This window comes from Carcharhinus amblyrhynchos, chromosome 34 (assembly GCF_965287045.1).
Source record: "Carcharhinus amblyrhynchos chromosome 34, sCarAmb.v2.hapA, whole genome shotgun sequence".
NCBI classification, from domain to species: Eukaryota; Metazoa; Chordata; class Chondrichthyes; order Carcharhiniformes; family Carcharhinidae; genus Carcharhinus; species Carcharhinus amblyrhynchos.
The window spans coordinates 9,300,956-9,322,663 of NC_137357.1; the positions used below are offsets into that span (position 1 = coordinate 9,300,956).

The 21,708-nt window shown below is 42.9% G+C and overlaps 1 protein-coding gene across 1 annotated transcript in view; it reads left to right on the forward strand.

Annotated features, from left to right (window-relative positions):
• Positions 1–1,213: 1,213 nt before the first annotated feature.
• Positions 1,214–21,708, forward strand: part of LOC145361375 (zinc finger matrin-type protein 4-like) — a 193,974-nt gene continuing 173,479 nt past the window's right edge. The window contains exons 1-2 of the mRNA XM_080217065.1: positions 1,214–1,381; positions 16,565–16,669. Of these exons, the coding sequence (XP_080073191.1) occupies positions 1,295–1,381; positions 16,565–16,669 (192 nt within the window). The 5' untranslated portion in view covers positions 1,214–1,294. The remainder of the gene's footprint in view (positions 1,382–16,564; positions 16,670–21,708) is intronic.

Below are 21,708 nucleotides of genomic sequence, written 5' to 3' on the forward strand. Positions count from 1 at the left end.
ACCTCCTAATGTGGCTGAAAGCTACAGTCCAATATAATTTCACCATGACGTTCATGTTCCTGTTGGTGGGCGAAGTCCAGAACTTGGGGTCATAGTTTGAGGATAAGGGGTAATAGGACTGAGGCAAGGAGAAATTTCTTCCTCCAGAGAGTAGTGAAAGTGTGGAATTCAGTATCATAGAAAGTAATTGAGGCCAAAATGATGTCAAGAAGAAATTAGATATTGCTCCTGGGGCTAAGGATCAAATGATATTGGGGAGGGGGCGAGAGGAGGGAAATCAGGATATTGAATTTGATGATCAGCCATGATCAGTTTATTTAGTAGTGTCACAAGTAGGCTTGCAGTAACACAGCAATGAAGTTACTGCAAAAATCTCTGGTCACTAGCATCTATTAGGGTGCACGGAGGGAGAACTTAACATGGCCAATGCTTCTAACATGCACATCTTTTGGATTGTGGGAGGAAACCGGAGCACCTGCAGGAAACCCACACAGACACGGGGAAAATGTGCGGACTCCACAAAGGCAGTGACCCAAGCCAGGAATCGAACCCGAGTCCCTGATGCTGTGATGCAGCAATGCCAACCACTGCGCCACCCTAGAACAAATGAAGGAGTAGGCTGGAAGGGCCGAACAGCCTCCTCCTGCTTTGGTTTCAATACAATCTGCAGACAAACACAAATTTGGAATCAAGGGCACACGATGACTCCTCTAGGGGTGGGTGGGCAAGGGTGAATTTTGTTTAAAAAAAAGGCACCTGCAGAAGTCAACGACACAGGGCCAACTCTGTTAAGCACTATTTGGGCAATGTGGTAAAAAAACTTCTAAACTTGAGAAGACATTCTTTCCCTCTTGTATTTCCTTCCCCTGGATTCATTGCAAAATAAAATGTACACCAAGCTTCTTTTAAAGAGAAAAAAAAACCCTTACATTAAAGGCGACGAACAGACGAAGTAAACATTAGTCAACATCGAAAAGAATAAAGACCTCGCTCTTCCTTCTGCTGTTGGAGCAATCAGGCAAGAGACAACTCCAGCTGTGTTAGCCTGGTTGCTAGGCTGGCAGGCGGGGATGATTGACAGCAGTTTAAGCCAATGGAGTTAGAGGACTCTGGGGTTGCTAGCCAATGGGGCAGCGGCAGGAGGCAAGGGGGGCAGGTTTGAGGCGGGAACTCCCATTGTATCCAGTGCAGCCACTGGGCATCAAATGTTACACTTACACACAGAGAGAAATAAAGATACGGTGATGATTTTATTCTCCGCTTCTGTCATCCTACTCGTGAATGTTTACCTCGAATGGCTTACAGTGTCTCTCTCAAACTGCAGCATAATCTCTGTGTGGCCCCTTCTGGATATTACCGAAAGGCTAGCTTGGAACTGCAGGTATTGTGAAGTGGGTTTTCCATACATCAATATGTATTTAAAAATATCAAGCATTTTGTAACTTTCTTCTTTGCGGCTCTCACAACCGAGAGGGGTTGTAATACTTAAAACTTGTCGAACTCTTTTTTTTTACGGTAAGAGTTGCCCCTCAATTTGTTGAAGTTCTCCTTCCCCCCCCCCCCAACCCCACTGCATCCTACAGGAGCCAGCGGATTGCACTACAATACTCGTGTTGTGTACTGTTATTTTTTTTCCCTCTGCTGGTTGTGTTCTGTTTTCATACATGCAGATCGTTGCCATGGATTTTTGAGGTGGCAGAGAGAGGTTTTTTAAAAAAAAACATTGTGCCCTGTGGACCTCCAAGTGCACACAAGATGGTCCATGGCAGGAAATGCTTCGCCAACAGGACAGCACTGCAACATATTTTTGTTTGCTTAAAATTTTGAATGGCACGAATCAAGCTTTGCGGGATTTGTGCCCACGACTTAAATGTGACGAACAAGGGGCGGGGGGGGTGGTGGGGGCTTGAGAGTGGCAAATCCAAACCACCACGCCGCAGTGGAAAGGAGCATGAAACGTTATATGCTAAAGCGTCGATAGCCTAAATTTCCAAAGCAGTGACATGGTTTGTGATTTTAAACAAAATGACTTTTCAGATTCTGTAAAGTGACACGAGAAGAGTGCTGCCAGGACGCTAAGTTATTACAGGTAGTCAATCAACACGAGCTGGCTGTGCCATATGCTGCCACATATTTAAAATTTATGATCTTCTTTTCAAAAAAAATGAAAAAAAAAGAACTTGGATGTTCAAAAAGCAATTCGTCAATAATGGGAAATGTGGTGTAGAAAAAAGGCGAATACAGACATGAAAATATATTGTGTAATGAGAAGCTAGTGATTGATCATAAATAATTCTGAAACTAGAACAGGTCAAGAACAGGATAAAATATAACACTTGCTGTTGCGTGTTGATTTTTTTTTAATATGAAGTAAATATAATAAATGCAAGTTACAGCTGCTTTAAATTGGCCAAATACAAATGTCCTCCCTTCAGAATCAATGAGCAATATTTATTATTGCTCCCGGCTATGTCTTACTTTGGAGGGTCAATTTGGCATTCATGGAGAATTTAGAGCGTACAGTATTCTTTTCTCACTGGCGAGCATTGGACAGTATCAGGCTCATGTTCCTGGGGCGCAAGGAAATCATGTTTGCAGACGGTAACCGAAGACTTTTTTGTGGCTTTGAAGTCGGTTTTCTTTGCAGTTAAAGTCACTTTATCCCAGTGTGTGAAAAACCTCAGGAGAAGTGTGGCAGTACTGACCTACTTCCAGTGTTGGTTGGCTACGAGGTGGAGGTGCTTGATGCAGGTAAAGCATTACATCCCATCCTAGAGAAATGAAATGCAGAAGCTGGTGCTGTGTGATGCCCCTTGGCAGAATTAAACCTCAGAACTGGTGGCTTGATGGCATTCTGAGTGGTTCAAACAAGTCTGTGGCCTAAACAGAGCTGAAGGGGCAGGAGTGAGGTTGGTGCCCACAAGACAAAAATCAGTAGGCTTGCATTATGTTGAGTGTTCAAAAATGAATTTTAAAAAATGAATACAAAATAGGATTTCCTGTTTCATATTCTGGGAGCATTTTTATTTCCACAAGAACAGTGGGAAATGGAGATCAACTGGTCATATGTTCTGATGCTTTGTTGTTTCTCTCCAAACAAAAATTTATTCCATACTGCATCCTCAATGTTTGACTAATGTTGAGCAAAGTTGCCCTTATCTTGGACGTCAAATTCCAGCTGGTCCCTTCTACTTAGAACCAGCATGGTGTTGAGGGGGTTGAGCTATGAGGAGAGGCTGAATAAACTAGGCTTGTACTCGTTAGAGTTTAGAAGAATGAGGGGAGATCTCATTGAGACGTATAAGATGATGAATGGGATGGATAGGATAGAGGTGGAAAGACTCTTCCCGCTCAAAAAAGACAGTAGGACTAGGGGGCACAGCCTCAAGATAAAGGGGGGGCGGTTCAGAACGGAGTTGAGGAGGAACTTCTTCACTCAAAGGGTGGTGAATCTCTGGAATTCTCTGCCCGTTGAAGTGGTGGAGGCTGCCTCGCTAAATATTTTTAAGAAGCGGGTTGATGGGTTTTTGATAAGAGAGGGGATTAAGGGTTATGGGGAGAGGGCGGGAAAGTGGAACTGAGCCACGACAGATCAGCCATGATCTTATTGAATGGCGGGGCAGGCTCGAAGGGCCAGATGGCCTACTCCTGCTCCTATTTCTTATGTTCTTATGTTTTAAAATTGGGTTCAGAAAATTGTTGTACACTTCAGGCCAGAAGTGTCCAATTTATCACTTGACAAATAAAATTAACTCATTGGCGTGGGGTATTCTGAAATATATTCCCTCGTTCCAGTGTAACAGTGTTGTACACACAAAATGAATAGCTCCTGACAAAATGTCCCTTTCAAATGAATGCCAGTTTGATAAGCATTAGCAAGTCTGTGCTGCATTATTTTTACTTTAATCCATTTTTAGGTTGCTCTGTCAAGGCACAGTTCCACAATTTCCAACAATGAAATGAAGTGTTAATTCCTGTCCTTCAACTGCAATTTACAGGTTCTGAAAGTTAAGAGGTAGTCTTGTCCTCCTTTGTCTCTTGGTTCCTCTGAATGTCACTTGCCATCTGCTCAGACCAATGCAAGAACAGTCACATTCTGCACCCAATGTGCAAAAATGCTCGGTCTGGCACTGCACGTCAGGCTGAAAATGTACTTCATAATGCAGTAACGCTACAGGATAGACACTAACCATGAATTTCAATTCAAACTGTATGATTAGGTTTGGGGGAGATTTGTACTTTGCAACCTCACTGTGAAATTCTGCTGCCATAGTTTTAATCTTTAGTAAAATGGTGCTGCACAGTGTTACTATATTGAGGGCATACTTTGTGGCCTTGAAATTCATACTTCCTTTCTTTGCTGTTTTCAGGGAAACATGAAGCAATTCATGCTGTCCTGGCCAGCAATGCCCAAATCAAAGAATTTTTAAGTGCTCTGCAAATGATGATGCATTTGCACCCTCTTTCACAATGTGAAGATGCATTCCTGCAGTGCACTAAGCAGAGACTGGAAGATAGCCAGTTAGGTGTTAGTTGTGTGGCAAGTTAGCTTACCTCCCCCGAACCAGCAATGGAGCTGTTGCTTGAGGTAGGGAAATGCCCCTGGTGACTAACTTAGCTTCTTGTTGGGGGAAGAGTACAAGTAGACCTGAGATCAGAACAGGATTGAACTTGACAATTTTGACCAGTTACAGATGACAGAATCTGCCAACAAGGAATACTCGGGGGGGGTTGCTCAAACAGAAAGCCAGAAGTGGCAGGCTGGTTGCAACCTGGTACCTCGGGCTGGAGGAGACTGTGGAATTCGGATGCTGCAAGTCAATGAGATGAAGGGCTGTGGAGTTTATATGTAACAGGATACAGAGAGCAGAAGCTTAGGAAAAGTTGAAATAACAGATGGAGGGAATGGAGTGGGGGAACAGAACTTTAGAGGGTTTTCATGTTGAGTTTGTGCCAGTAGTGCAAAAATCAAAGTGTGGATATTGCACCTTGGTGTCATGTCCTGGATTTACCTCCTTTGCTTGCAAGTGGCTCAAGGAAGGGATCTCTGCTGATGGAAGATCATTATTGCCCTGGTTTCCTGATATGGATTTCATCTAATTTATTATTGTCACCTACAGTGAAAAGTATTGTTTCTGGTGTGCTATGTAGACAAAGCATACCGTTCATAGAGAAGGAAAGGAGAGGGTGCAGAATGTAGAGTAACAGTCATAGCTAGGGTGTAGCGAAAGATCAACTTAATCAAAGTAGGTCCGTTCAAAAGCTTGACAGCAGCAGGGAAGAAGTTGTTCTTGAGTCGATTGGCCCATGACCTCAGACTTTTGGATGCTTTTCCTGACAGAAGAAGGTGGAAGAGAGAATGTCTGCGGTACGTGGGATCCTTAATTATTCTGGCTGCTTTGAGGCAGTGGGAAGTGCAGACAGAGTCGAAAGATGGTTTGTGTGATGGATTGGGCTACATTCACAACCTTTTGTAGTTCCTTGCGGTCTTGGGCAGAGCAGGAACCGTACCAAGCTGTGATACAACCAGAAAGAATGCTTTCTATGATGCATCTATAAAAGTTGAAGAGAGTCATAGCTGACATGCTAAATTTCCTTAGTCTTCTGAGAAAGTAGAGGCAATGGTGGGCTTTCTTAACTATAGTGTCGGCATGGGGGGACCAGGACAGGTTGTTGGTGATCTGCACACACAAGCTTGAAGCTCTTGACCCTTTCTACTTCGTCCCAGTTTATGAAAACAGGGGCATGTTTTCCTTCACACGATGACAATCTTCTTTGTTTTGTTGACATTGAGGGAGAGATTAGTGTTGTTGCACCAGGATCTCTATCTCATTCCTGTACTTTGTCTCATCATTGTTTGAGATCCAGCTGACTACAGTGGTGCCATCAGCAAACTTGAAAATTGAATTGGAAGGGAATTTGGCCATACGTTGCTGTTAGTGCATCACATCTGTATTCAAACTGTGATCACGTCTTTGATGGCCAAGTCCTAATCTTGGACTTGAACTAGGAGCTTCTAGTCCAACAGAATGGGCACTACCAATGTGCCACAAGGCCACCCTTGATCCAAAACATCTACATGATTCCTAGTGGCTTCTTCACTTCAGAATCAAACAGTACTAGGGTGGAAAATGCTATGCTGCTTTAACACCTGAAACACAAGGCCCATTTAAGAAAAAAAAACTTAAAAGATCTCAAATGAGTGAAGTTGCCTTGGAGTGAAGACTCATCAGCAGTTGGAGTGGTTGAGAAAGAGGTGGCCTAAAGAAAGGCCCTTCTTCCTACCCCCTCAATCCCACGACAACCAATCAAAAATGAATTAAATCCCCAAAGGAAAGCCCAGGCCAATATCTTGCAATAGCTCAGTGCCTGGCTCTGAAGCTTGGTCATTGAATTATAAAGTCAGAAGGAAAATTGAAGGAACGTTAATGCAAGTGTACGGCTGGCTTCACAAGGTACATTTGGGGAAACCAAAAAATATATTCAGGTGTTCATTACACTGTGAGCTGGCAGAAATTTGTATCTCAGGGGCAGAAGATCAGCAGCCAGATTTTGGTAGCATAAGTAAGGGGAAACTTGGATGCATTGACCGGAAGGTCAGTTGCCAGAGAAAACATAGCACGTTTCTGGTCCAGAACTGACTGCTTGGAAGGATGGGGGAAGTAATTTTTGTTGTAGCTTTCCAAGTGGAATTGGTCATTTAATTGAAGGGGAGAAAAATTGTAGCAATGTCTGGTGGAGGGGGGTGGGGGAGGAGGGGTGGTTTTGAGAATCTTTCCTGGGGTGATACAGACAGTGTTGATGACATCCTTATGTCCTGCAGGACATAGCCCCCATCAGATCTGGACTGGGTTGGGTTGCATTGCTGCTCTCTTTCAGGTTGCAGTGAAAATTTCCTGTGTGTACCTCTTCATCTCGCATATATATCAGAAAACTCAAGGAAAGGACCTGCAAGCAATAGTGCCACAGGGTGTTTAGCGAAAAAAAAACATATTTGAATTGGTTGAGCTTTGCCGCAGGTCACTGCACACCCTAAATAGCCACTATTCTGTGCCCATCGTTTCTGCAACAAAACTAATACACATTTGTCAGCTTTCACAGATCAATTAGTGTTAAACAGGGACCTTACCATCAAGCAGAAAAAAAAAAGCAGTGCTTAAAATTAAACATTTTGCACAGCATTTGGCTTAGAAATTGCAGGCTGAAATCTGTGCACAGCAAATGAAGTTTTCAGTTGATGCAGGATAAGTGCGAAAACCTCGAGGAAAGAAAACAAAATGAAAAGACTGTCGTGATTTCAGCAGTCAAGAGTGACAAGTCAATTATTTAGATGTTGTTCTCTCTGCCCTCATGAACTGTGTTAGGGCAGATTTAGACAGGGCACTCTCCTCGAATGTTGAATCTGGACCCAAGGGCCAGTCTTGGAATAAAGGGCACATTTAAGGTCAGTGAAGAGGATTTTCTTCACTTGGGAGAGGGAAGGGTGATAAATGTTTGGAATTCTTCATCCCAAAAAGGTTGTGGGTACTCATGGTGCGTATTCAAGAAGGAATCAATATATTTCTGGAGACAAGTGGCATTAAAGGGATTGGCAATAGCATAGGGAAGAGGTGTTGAGATTGATGGTCAAATTGATTGGCAGAACAGATTCAATGGGCTGCAGCCACTGCCATGTTCTCCAACAACTTGTCACCTCCAATTTTCTTCACATGCTCGTCCCTTCTTGGTCAGAAGGGTGATGGATACAGTTTACGTGACCCTCAATGTTTAACTGAGGTAGTGGTCGTCAGCATGCCATACCATTAAAAAAGTGATGTGGAAAAGTGCTATTCATACAGCACATCTCCCAAAGCACTTTTCAGCCAATGAAGTAAGTTCAAAATGCTGTCATTGTTGTAACACAGGAAGTGGGACAGTCAAGTGGAGGACACTAATCTCCCAGAAGGTGACAGCGCCAGATCATCTGTTTCTTGATAACTCAACTTCTCTTTCAAAGAGTGCCATTCACCTGAAGAGAAAGGGGCTTTGGCTTAATGTCTCATCTGATAGGTTCACCTTCAGCACATTTCATCAGAAGTAGATTCGTCCTTGCCTGCCATCTGCATATGGTCACATTTCAGACAGAGATCTGAGATGGCAGTCAGGAGCTGATTGTCACCCCAGCAGTGATCAGATAGCTCTGAACAGCCTGGACAATGAACCTAGGACCTTCCAGCCTGAACTGCCAAACGACATAGTATATTTACTTTGCAAATGACTAATCTGAGTCCATCTTTATCAAATCAAAATGTTCTGAAAAATTAATAAGCCGCTCCCAACAAATTGGAAGACTTGGTTTTTTTTTGGGTTGGATAGGCATGTGCAGAGTTGACCCCCAGGGACTGTGGAGACGAATGCTCCTGGGATATGTTTTAATAATTTAGACTTCAGTATACAGGACAGAGAACACAATTTGGAAATGTTCAAAGAGTGCGAATGGATTTCAGGAGGACAGTCTGGGTGAAATTGCCGAAAGCAGGGTGATTAAATTTAACACCCAAGTAGTGTGAAGTGATTCATGTTGGTGGGAAGAATCAGGAGAGGCAATACAAACTAACTTCTTCAATTTTTAAGGAACAGAAGTACCTAAGGATATGTGGACACAAAGTGACAAGACATTGAGAAGGCTTTGGGAAGGAAAAAAACCACATGGGATCAAAGGCTTTGCAAGTAGAGGCATAAAATACAAAAGTCGGGAATTTATGCTAAACCTTGATAAAACAATGATTAAGCCTCAGCTTGAGTATTTTGATGTGTTCTGGGCAATATATTTGAAGATGTTAAAATCTAAATGAGCATGCAGAGGAGATTCACTGGGGTGGGATGAACAATGAGACTTTAATTAGGTGAAGGGGCTCGTGGGTGTGGTGGAAAGTGGAGTGAGGTAGAAGATCAGCCATGGTTTTAGTGAATGGTGGAACAGAATCCATTGGTCAAATGTTTTCCAGTGCTGTAGCTATGACAATACAACATTTTCTGGAGGGTGAACATGTCAGGACCAGAAGACAAAGATTGAAACTGACAGCATTGAAAAGGGACTATTTGCTTGCTGTGGAAATATCACATTGTGGGTTTCTCAAATATTTTCTCTCTTATTTTACTGATACTGGCTATTTTGTTGGAGGTAGCAGTTGACCCTAAGTCTTTTCTCAAGCACTGTCCATGAAATGGACAATTGCCACTACAACTTTAGACTTGGGGCTGCTGCGGTATGCTGCTGAGTTGAGTTTGCAAAATATTGGGGTGGCAGTGATTAACACTGCTACCTCAGCTGCAGGGACCTGGGTTCAATTCCTGGCTTGGGTCACTGTTTGTGCAGAGTTTGCACTTTTTCCCCCACCCTGTCTACGTGGGTTTCCTCCCACAGTCCGAAAGATGTGCTGGTTAGGTGCATTGGCCTTGTTAGATTCTCCCTCGGTGTACCCAAACAGTGTGGTGACTCGGGGGTTTTCCAGAGTAATTTCATTGTGGTGTTAACGTAAGCCTACATGTGACACTAAATAATTTTCAAACTTGCTGATGTAGAGTTTTGGACCATATCTAATAGATGTTTTAAGATGTGATGCAAATACAATTTCTTTCATTACAAGTCAAACCGGAAGGAATTGGCCACTGCTCGTGATGTGCTGCTGTGTCTAACATGTGTCAGTGAGCTGTGCAGAGACAGCCAGAATCTTCATAGCTTTCTGCAATTCACTGAGGAAGATAAGTGCGCAAAAAAAACTCCCAAAATACTGCAATCTGAAGTGAAAGGAGAGCATACTGATAGTACAATTTTCAATCATTGTGTGTCTGTGTGGATTTGGCACACTCTCCCCATGTCTGCGTGGGTTTCTGCTGAGTGCTCTGGTTGCCTCCCATAGTCCAAAGATGTGGAGATTTGCCGTGATAAATGTGTGACATTATAGGGATCGGCCCTGGGCACAATACTCTTCAGAGTTGAATGGACCAAATGGCTTCTTCTGCACTCTTATGAATTCTATGACTGTGGGACTTTGAATCCATTTGACTCAGTGGCTAGTAATGTAATCTGTCACTGAAGCATTAACTCCATTTTCCTTTAATTACCTGTTCAAGGGTGACAGGTGTCACTGACAAAACAAGCATTTGTTGCCCATGAGAAGGTGGTGTTGAACCATTGTAGCCACTGTGCAGTCGTGGTTCAGGGAGTGGACATGTGTGTGCTGACAAAGTGGGCAGCTTTGTCTTGGAAGGTGTCAAGTTCCTTGTTGTTGGAACTCCAAGGTTTAATGCTATTTTGCACCAATGCATCTTGATTAACCTGAAAGTCAAGGTAATAATGATTGCAAAGCTGAAAAATTCAAAGCATGTTTCCCAATTTGAAGATTTATCATACCAATGGTGATATTGCAGAATTCAGACAATGCTTGCCTATAAGACCACCAAAGGAGCAGAAGTAAGCCATTTGGCCCATTGAGTCTTCTCTGCCAGTCAATAAGATTAACTGATCTGTTACGATAATCCTCAACTGCACTTATCCCCATGACACTTAAAATTCCCTTCCTGATTAAAAAACAGTCTCTCAGCCTTGACTATACTTAACCACAGCTTGTGGTAAAGAATTCCACATCTTCGCTACCCTCAGAAGAAATTCTTCCTCAGTGCAGCCCTGTCTTAATGGACAACCCTTAACTCTGATTACGCTCTCTGGTTCTAGACTCCTACAAAGGAAAAACAACCCTTATGTCAAGCTAGCCTTAAAACCTGACCTGCATGCTTTACAATGGTAAAATGGTCGTTCTACTTTTGAATTGTCAGCCGTAGGATTTTTAACAATCCACTGAACCACTTGATCAGTCAGATGGGCGTAAACTCATCAGCTCAGCTCCTGTAATATGGCACTTGTCAAGAACGATAGCAGAGTGCCAATCTGGATTGCGTGCTTAAATCCCAAGAACAGTGATTGTAGACAATCTTTTGACCCTGATGTAAAAATACAAGTCGCTGAGGCACGTTGCAGTTTTGTGAGAAGCCTGGGGTCAGGTTGAGAGCACTGGTGTTTAAATAGCGTCAGTCGTTCCTAGCCTGTTATTACATTAAAAATACAGTCACGAGACAGCATTTGCAAGATCCTATTAGCTGGTCACAAGTGTGATATTCCGAGAAGCTACAGACACAGTGTAAACCTAGTTAGTGTGCAAGGAGGCCATTAGATTGAAAAATTGGTACTAAGAATTATTTCAGTTGTACAGGCCTCTGAGGGAATAGAATGATGGAAATAGCTGATCTACAGTAAATACTGTTCCTTTTAATTAAGTTACCTTCAGCTTCTTCTTGAAAAGATACATTTTCCTCATTGATCCAACACTGACTACTATGTATAGAACAAAACACATTTATAGCACCTCAACTTCAGGAAGTCCCAAACAACCAAACTAATTTGGGAGTGCAGTCATTGTTACAATGCAGGAAATATGACAGCCAATTTGCACACAGCAAGCTCCCACAAGAAGCCATGAGATAATAATCAGATGATCTATTTACCTGGATTCATAGTTCACTGAGGGTTGGAAATTTTCTGGGACGCCATCGATAATTACCCTGCTCTTTCAAAATAGTGTAATGGAATTTTTTTTAAAAATCCATCTGAGGGGCAGACATGACAACAGTTTAGTGGCTCAGCTGAAAGACAACACCACCAACAATGCAGCACTCTCTTCATACTGCATCAGAAAGCTGGCTAAGATTTACGTGCTCAAGTCTGGGATAGATTTGAACCCATCACCTTGTCCTTGAGTGCCAGGGCTATTATTCAGTGACAGATGACACAAAAGGCAGAACACGAGGAAGATGCACCACATTTGGGTCACTGGTGAGTGACCTTGATAAAGATATCACACAGCAAGGTTTGTGCTCCTGCTTAGTACCTTGCAACCCTTGGTGGAAATCCATGATAAATGAAAGAGGAGAACGTTTTCAGCTATGTTTGGACAGTCCTGACAACACCAGAGTTTTAGACTGGCATGTGAAGAACAATCTTTCAAAATAGACAGCAGATACAGATAGTGCCTATTTTTAAATTTAAAAAACTGACAACCCAAGTCAACAAAAGAAAAAAAGTGTTAATTCTTTGATCCAGCTGTATCATTAAAGAAAAATGCATCAGGTGTGTACTGTAGAAATGCAGGTTTTTTGAATCAGGTAGGGCAGCGTGGTAGCACAGTGTTTAGCCCTGATGCTTCACAGTGCCAGGGACCTGGGTTCGATTCCCAGCTTGGGTCACTGTATAGAATTTGTATGTTCTCCCCCTGTCTGCATGGGTTTCCCCTGGGTGCTCTGGTTTACTCCCACATTCTGAAAGCTGTGCTGGTTAGGTGCATTGACCCAAACAGGTGCCAGACTCTGGCGATGAGGGGAATTTCACAGTAACTTCTTTGCAGTGTTAATGTAAGCCTTACTTGTGACTAATAAATAAACTTTAACTAATGGTATGTTTTCACTGAAAAAGGTTGTTTTCAACATGGTTCTTAATTTGAAGCAGCTAACTTCAAGTATTGAGAGACAAAGTTAGGTTATTTTTGACAGTAATGACAACCCACTGAAATGTTTGTTGTGAATTGCATTGACCTGAAAATCCAATTTCCCTGGCACACAACCTGGATAAAGCAGTTCAGTTCAAGTCTCCATGGTTTTCTGGCAAGCCTGTGGTTCAGGTTGATCTAGCAGCTCAGCTTTTTTGGATGCCTGAATTTTGAGTCGAGTTGTGCTGTTGAGTTGAACATGTCTACTTGGTGCCTTTAGTGACATGACATGTTGGCACATGATCACCATCCACATGTATACTGCCAAGACCAGTCTACCTCCTGTGCCATCATCCTCCACTTCCATGACCATGATGGAGGCCTTATGGTACAGTGGTACCTCTGGACCAGAAGCTCACGGTTCAAGTCTAGTGCCAGGATTTGCTGGCCATAGTTCAATGGGCTGATATCAGCTCAAATCCTATCTTCCCTGCTACTCCTGAAAGGGATTTTTTTAAAAAAAGTAGAATCCTCAGTGTAGAGGAGACCAATCCACCTCACCTGCACATCTTTGAACTGAAGGAAGTCCACACCGCAAACTCCACACAGATAGTCAGTCACCCAAGGCTGGAATTGAACCCAGGTCTCTGACACAGAGGCAGCAGCACTAACTGCAGTGCCACTCTGCTGCTTCATGATGCCCCATGATTACATTGGACTTCTTAGTAAGGATCAAGTAATAGGAAACAAATTAGGGATATTCCTATATGTAGTCAAGGAGGAATCAGTAGCAGTTTGTCTGAACAGAGAAATTAAAATGGGATTTACCCTCAAAGTAGAGTATGGGTGAATGGGATCAGTGGAATCTCAACTCAATTACAAAGAGGCAAGTATGAAAGCTGTGTCAGATTTGCACCAAGTTATCAGCAGTGGAGACCCTGCTACTTGTTTCCCAATGTGTTGTATGTCAGCAGAGATGCTGAAGAGAATGATGCACAAACTCAGCATTCTCTTGGACCTTGGACAAGAACTTCAAACCTCAGTTCCTCACCAAGGTCACAATTGCCATCTCTGCTTGAGAAGGGAAGGGAAGTTTTCAGTTGATGCAGGATAAGTGCGAAAACCTCGAGGAAAGAAAACAAAATGAAAAGACCCAATTCTCACTCAAACCTTTTGACAGATTTGTCACCTTCAGGTTGGACTTGCCAGTACGCTTACTGCACTCTAATTTTTTTTGAAAGCACCAATTCCCCACATTTCATCTAGCACTCATTAGCAGCTTTCAAATTAATTGGAGAAGCATTCTTTATTGGCACTCGCACCCCACTAACAGATCAAAGTAAAATCCTTCCATGGCCATTCCCAACTTTAGCACCAAAATCCTTTCCATTTGTACAATTCTGTCATTTTTTTAACCCATGGTATTTGTATCATTTGACACAACAGAACCTCAAAAAAAAACCTGACGTTGGTAGTCCCTACAAGAACACTCCACATCCTACAAACTGACAGTAGCCCCACCTCCCAATTGACTTAATATCATCAACCCCAACCAGGTAACTGACCCAAGTGGTGAACTCCCAGGTTTTGAACCCTTGACTGCTCAAAGATGGGCCAGGAAGTCAAAGGAGGTGGGAATAATCCAGGTCAGTTCATCATTCACCTCCTGAGTTCTTCATTGAGGTTTATTCATTAGAACCAGTCACACCACCCAACACTTTTGAATGGATCGTAAGCCTCCACATTAAATCCTAACTGCTTCCTCAACAACACAAATGAAAAAGACAATACATCATTCAATCCCATTGCCCCTTCTCACCCAACTCCCTCCACCAACCACCATCTGAACTCCACTGTTGAAAGCACTTCTTGCCTTAGTCCACATTGTCACTTCTTTTCCAAACTTCAAACCTTCTTCACAAATTCTCCTCTGAAATAAGTCAGTAGATTTCCTTTTATTTGCAAGCTTTTCAGCAGTACAGGTTCTATGTAAATATCTAGATTACCAGTAAATCTGACTCTCCCAGTGAAACCTACAGAAAAGATTTCCTGATTAGGCAGGCAATAGTGAGGCTCTTTTTGGGCCTCCTTTTTGGTCCAAACAATGAAATCAACTCAAATGAATTCGGGGACAAATTAAAAGGGGCAGCTCCCAAAAGGAGGGGAACCGCCCAAAACAAAAGACAAAGCGGAAAGGAAAGTTAAAAGATCAAACTAAAATGTGGTTAAAGGGGTCAATAATGTACCCAGGTCCCTGCGCTACCCAACGGGCGCGGAAGGCATCAACAGTGCCCTCAGACACTGCATGCTTCCTCTCCAAGGACACCCGGCCACAAATATACCTGCGGTAGGAAAAACAGACGGTCAGGTTGGACGACCCCCTTGGTCGCCTGCTGCCTGGACTTGAGCTCAATCAAAGTGTTCATCTTCCAAGAGGCCCGCCTTGACATCCTGTTTGGCCATTCACCCGTTCACTGTTCCCGTGTACCTCCAAGCTCTCCCTGCCTCTCGGCTGTTGAGGTGCTTACTGCATCGAAGGGATGATATGAATGCAAATATTTCCTGTACTAAAGTTGCAGAAAACTAAGCGAACACATTATCTAAGTCATGCAAATAAATTATGGAAATTTAATTTGGAATATTAGCACCTGACAGATGAACTTCTTCAGTGCGTATGTGGGTGAGGGTGGATGTTTGGACAAGTTGAGCTCAACAATTTCACAGAAAATAACTTCAGCAAACGTCACAACATTTTATAAATTAGCCTGCACTTACAACCTGCGTGCGGAGTTTTTAGCTCGGTAGCACATTTGTCGATTGTTTAAAAACATCAGACAGACACATGTCTTGCTATGCATTGATAACATTTCATATCAAAATAACATCTGACTGAAAGAATAATTCCTAATTGTTTCACAAACTTTGTTACAAGAATATCTGATTCAACCTTTGAAGAATGCGTCATAGGATCATAAAATGGTCCAATTTCAAAAAAAGGTGGCCAGTCGGCCCAACGTGCTTGAGTCTTTGAAAGAGCTATCCAATTTCCTGTTTTTCGGTTGTGTACTGGAGAATAGAAACGAAGATCTTTGTCTCTATATCGCATTTCAGGATATCTCAAAGCACTTCACAGCCAAGGAATTACGTTTGAAGTGCAGTCACTATTGTACCCTTCGATGCTCCACTCAAGTGCCAATTTAGATTATGTGCCCAAGTCTCTGGGGGAATCAAAGATGAGGTTGAGAAGGAGAGCAGGAGGAAATTGTCAAGAAGGAATCAGGGTGTCCCAAAGAGTAGCAATAGTGCATTTGTGGGTAATATTGCCACGGCAGGCGGGGGGGAGGTGGAATATCAAGTCAGCCGCTCATTATACACTTCTCCAAATTTTAATTTCAAATAAAAATCAAGCGTTGAATAACAGATGACTATTCATCTGTTGTTGTTTTTTGCACTGAAATAGTTTTTTTAAAAATTCATCTGTGGGACATGGACGTCGCTAGCTGGCCAGCATTTGTTGCCCACCCCTGATTTGTCCTTGAACTGGATGGCTTGCCTGGCCGTTTCAGAGGGCAGTTGAGAGCCAACTGCGTCACTGTGGACCTGGAGTCTCTCATAGGTCAGTGGAAGTAAGGACATTAGTGAACCATATGGGGTTTTTCCAAGAATGGTTTCATGGTCATCAGTAGATTCTTAATTTCAGATTTTTTCATCTATTGAATTCAAATTCCACCATCAGCTGTGGCGGGATTCGAACGCAGGTCCTCAGAACATTAGCTGAGCGTCTGGATCAATAAGTCTAGCATTGATACCACTAGGCCATCACCTTCCCAGATGCTGTCAGAGGTCTCAGTTTCAACAGCATTTGGATGCAGTGAGGGGGAAGGAGCAGTGTACATGCGATGCAGAAGGAACAAAAGGCAAAGCTAGTTCATGTGAGCAGTGATCGTAGTCAAACCAGTGATTGTGTAATGTACTGCTCAGACTGCCAGCTTCCCTTGATCTTTTGTCTGATGTGGTTTGTCTCATTTATTTTGTTCCAACAGATGAAGTCTGCCGGTACTGTTGATCAGAATTTATTTACTGACACCTATTGTAAGGTATGCAGTGCCCAGCTGATCTCAGAGTCTCAAAGAGTGGCACATTATGAGGTAAGATATGAGCTGTTTTCTTGAATATGTAACGTTTTATTTCAACACCACCTTCTTTCCTCAAAGAATTGTAATGAGCCAAGAAGCTTGAGAGGAAGCTGAAGATAATGGCCAGAATTCTATCGCCCAGCCTGGCACAGGAATTGGAGCGGACAATGGGAAGGTCTGTTGACCTCGGGCGGGATTTTACGGGACAAGCGAGGCCGTAAAATCCCACCCATTGTGTTTTTTTTTGGATTTCGTCCTGTCTGTCAAGGAGCATCGACAGAGAGATAATAGGAAGAGGGGGCTGTTCAACCCTTTGAACCTGTTCTGCCATTCAACATGATCCTGGCCAATCGTCTATCTCATTGCTATTGTCCCACACTGTCCCCGTATCCCTTGACACCTTTTAAGATCTAGAATCATGGAATCCCCACAGTCCAGAAAGAAGCCATACAGCCCATCGAGTCTGCACCAATAGCAATCCAATCCAGGCTCTGACCCGTAACCCCATGTATTGACCCTGCTAATCTCTTTGACTCGGAGGGGCAATTGAGCATGGGCAATCAATCTCATCCGAACATCTTTGGATTGTGGGAGGAAACTGGAGGACCTGGAGGAAACCCATGCAGACACAGGGAGAATGTGCAATCTCCACACTTGTCTGAGATCCCTTGACGGCCAAGTACTTGTAAGTTTCAGTGATTTTTGGAAATGCCCACAATCTAATTTTCTTTCTGAAATGCATACTATTTACATCCATTTGAATGCAACTATAGTCAAACATGAAGACACTTGCTAGTCTGTTGAATCTGCATGACAAAGTCACTTTTTAACAATGCTTTGCACTTTTCTACTGGTACTTACACTCATAAGCCTTTTCTTCAATTTTGACGGAGCTGAAAGATTGTGCAAGGTTACAGGGATAAGGCAGGACAGTGGGACGAAGCTGAATGCTCCTTTAGAGGGCCACTGCAGACTTGATGGGCCGAATGGCTTCCTTTCGCATAGTAAATGTTCTGTGATGGTCAAGGCTATTACTGGCATCAGTGGGTTTTCCAATCGGAATCCCTCTAGTTTCATGTGTTTAGAAAAGATTGTAGCCAGCAGGTCAGGATGCAGAGGAGGTGATCCGAACCTACCAACCAGGATTGTGCTCTCAAATCTGTTAACCAAGGTGGCCAGACCACCATTAATAACCAACTAGCCTTCCCTCTGCAGTGGAAACAGGTGGCATGGTGGCACAGTGATTGGGATGCAGAGTGGCAAGTACTGTTACCCCACAACACTAGGGACCCAGGGTCGATTCATGGCTTGGTTCACTGTCTGTACAAAATCTGCGCCCTCTCCCTGTGTCTGCGCGGGTTTCCTCCTGATGCTCCCCTCACAGTCAGAAAGATGTGCTGGTTAGGTACGTTGGCCATGCTGAATTGCCCCTCTGTGTATCCGAACAGACGCCAGAGTGCGATGATTCGGGGACTTGGACAGTAACTTCGCTGCAGTGTTAACATAAGCCTATTTGTGACATTAATAAAAAAGTAAAAAAGTTGGAGGCAGAAACTGGATTGGATGAAGGACCATAACATTGGATTCCTTTAACAATCTCATGCTTTAGTGGCAACACTGTCATAAAGGATGGTGCTATGGGGTGGTACGATCAACATGTTGCATTGCACCATCATCCTAACAGCAGCCATCAATCAGCGAGGTACTTCAATGCAGAGACATTCGTTCCTTCATTTTTTTTCCTGGTGCTCCGTCACTTCGTTTTCGACAAAGGTTTTCACCAAGGATCTTTATCTATTTTTGTCTCTCTGTTCGAATATCATCCATGATCCATTCCTCTTTAAATGATATCTAGAAGCTGTCCTGGTCCCAGTGCCATTATGCACTTGCAGCTGTGCAAGTGCATCACCCGCCACAAGTTGGTTGCAAACAGTCCATACGAGTGATGGCAAAACTAACCAATTGTCGTTTCACCTGAAACCTTCCCAATCTGCGTTTGCAATTTCTTTTTTTTTTGTGTGTTTTAGTCTGGTTGATGTGGATGTGTGACATTAGTGTACCTTTAAGAAGTTTTTTTTTAAATCATGTACTCTGCAGGTGTAAGCAAACTTTTTCAGTTTGTTTTTCTCATTGTTGCCGGGTGTCTGCGTGAATCTTTTTATTGCTGCTTAAACAGGGGTTTGTTGATTTTTACTGGGATGTATGTTTGTGACTCTGCATTGTTGGGAGGAAACCGGATTGGCAGGTCAGGTTCTTTCGTTTTCAGTCTGAGTTTTATTTTTAGAAGGGGCATCGAACTGAAAAGAGGCCTCTCTCCCTGGTTTTGGAAATTCTGCTGGCCATTTGAAAGCAAGGCCTTGGCTTTCTGGAAGGGGGAAATCAGCTGTTGGTGGCTTGCTGGAGTCCCTGGTTTTTTGGGAAGCTGTTCTGACTTCAGATTGTTCTGAGTCTATCCAGAGAGCTGCAGACTTCATCCAAAGGACCCATGTCCAGTATTACATGAGCATTAGTCTTTGCTGTGGTAAACCTGTGAAAAGGGTCTTTTGTCTGTGGGATTGGTTTGATTGGAACACATGAGATATGTTTGTCAACAGAGAGATGTTATTTAACCAGTTACCATCCTGACCAGAGCTGTCCAAAGACGCATCTCTGACAGTCAGCCTCATCCTTCACTGTGGAGTCTCCACCTGCTGAGAAAGATCGGTTTACGCAAACTATCCTTCCCATTATGATTTTTGCCTCAGTCGGATTTTGCCGTACAACAAACTTTCAGGAAATTACACCATTCTGTGAAATTGCAATGGCATTATACATAATAATGGTTGTTCTGTTTCTGGTTTGTAATTTGTAAAAGTCCTTGCTAACTTTCTTACTATACGTGCTAACTATAAGATCAACTTTGTTTGATAAAAGCTCCCTAGTGGGTCATTTGAATCATACCTGAAGTGAAACATCTCATGCTTATCCTAGCCAAATTCAAGAGGCAAAACTTATGTTGCAAGTAGGCTTCATAAAATATTTTGGAGTTTCTGACCTGAGCCATTAAGTGTGTGTTGTCAGGGAGATCCCCGGATTGAGTGATCTTTGTCATTATTTACATTGATTTTCTCAGCCATTTTGTGGCTATTTGCAAACTTGGTGGAACCCATTGAAGTTGCAGAAGTGGTGGTACTATTGTACCACTTTAATAACTCCAGGAGTCAGCCATGAAGGAACAGGTGCTTTATTGCACAAAACAAAGTAAAGCAAAACCACAAGCCTGTGGTGTAGGCAAACATGTCCCAACTGGGACAAAGGAAGAATGGACCCATTCAGAGGCCTGCTTTATACAGGGCTCAGTGTTACGAGCTCCACCTGGTGAGTTAATTTCCAATCACCAGGGAGCTCATATTCAGTTAGTTCAACAGGAAGGTCAACCAGTGATGTCCCCATGCAAGTCCTGAGGGTGGTGGCGGGGGAGGAGGAGGAGGTTATCACAACTGTACAACTATTTGGCCAAGTTTGTGGACAGACGTAGATGAAAATCCTCTGTTCTGCATGTTGTTCACCAAATATTGAACATCTGCTGTGCAGAGAAAAAAGCTTCAGATCCCACATTATGCTGGTGTAGTTTCTCACTATCCCAAGCATCATAAACGCTGTGGCGTGCTTATCATGCCTGTCACACCAGTGTGAAGAAGGTAGAAAGCAAATATTATTTAAACGGAGAAGGGACTGTTCAGCATATAATTATCTGCAGGCAGTGAGTTTAGGACTGCAATTTACTCCTTTGATTCTGCTGATGTTCATAAATTCTAGTATCAGCGTAAACACTTGATCAAATTATGCCTATGAGGTGCACCTAACATCATAAAAAAAACCATTGTGTATTCAAATTGGGTATGGAAGAGAGAAATAATATAACATTTAATGATTACTTAATAGAATTGCAGGGTACATGGAGGCAATCTTCTGTCTTGAGGTTATCTGTAGTATTAGCTACGAAGCTAGTGTAATAAACTTAATGGGCATTGCATGCTCGTTTGATATCAACATACCAGTTAGTGCCTTGTTCAGTTAAGCCCACTATATTTTTCTGCTGCTCTTCAAACTGAAGACAAAGTACTAGACCTATTTCAAGCCATGAGTAGCACAAATTGGCCTAAATCTTTCAGTTGTGATCTGCAACAAGTTGAACCTCCAAGGACCCTCTTTGTAACTGCAGCAAATTATTCAAAGAAGGCATTGTCCCAGTTGCCGGTGGTTGACATAATGGGAGTGGGGAACAGATGAACAGGAGTCGGCCGTTCTGCCCACTAGCCTGCTCTGCTATTCAATACAATAATGCGTGATCGGACACATCAATGCCTTGAGCACAATGTACACGTTCTGTCCCCACAACCCCTTAGATGTTTAATCAGAAATCCATCCATGTCCACCTCAAACGTACTCAATGTCTGAGCTTCCACAGCTCTCTGAGGTAGGGAATTTCCAAAAGTTCACCACTCTCTGCGCAAATAAATTTCTCCTCATTTCAGTACAAGGGATTTTCACGTTAATGCAAGCCTACTTGTGAAACTAATAAATAAACTTGAAAATGTGGTATCCCCATTACTTTGAAATGAAGTCCCCTGGTTCTGGACTCCCCAACCAAGGGAAACATCTTACTTGCATTTATCCTGTCTGTTCCTTTCAGTATTTTGGCTTCAATGAGATGACCTCTCATTCTTTGAAGCTCTAGCGATGGTGAGAATGCCTTGTTTGGAGAGATTGGGCATACAGGCCCTGTTTGCCCAATCTCTAAGTAAGGCAGTCTCCCCATCCCGTAAGTAGAACAGTATAGAAGGGAATTTCATCATGAGAGAGAGCCAGCAGAAGGGTTACAGTGGTGTAAGGGAAGGGAAAATATGACTTACGATGATCATAAAAATATTGTAGTTGAGTTCTTCAATGCGCTGTAATGTTCTATATACAAGCAATAACATTTTTTTCTGAAATGCAGTGCAACACATTGCCATAGGCCTCAACCACATGTCAATACTTTGAGGAGACCTCAAAGGAAGGGACACAGA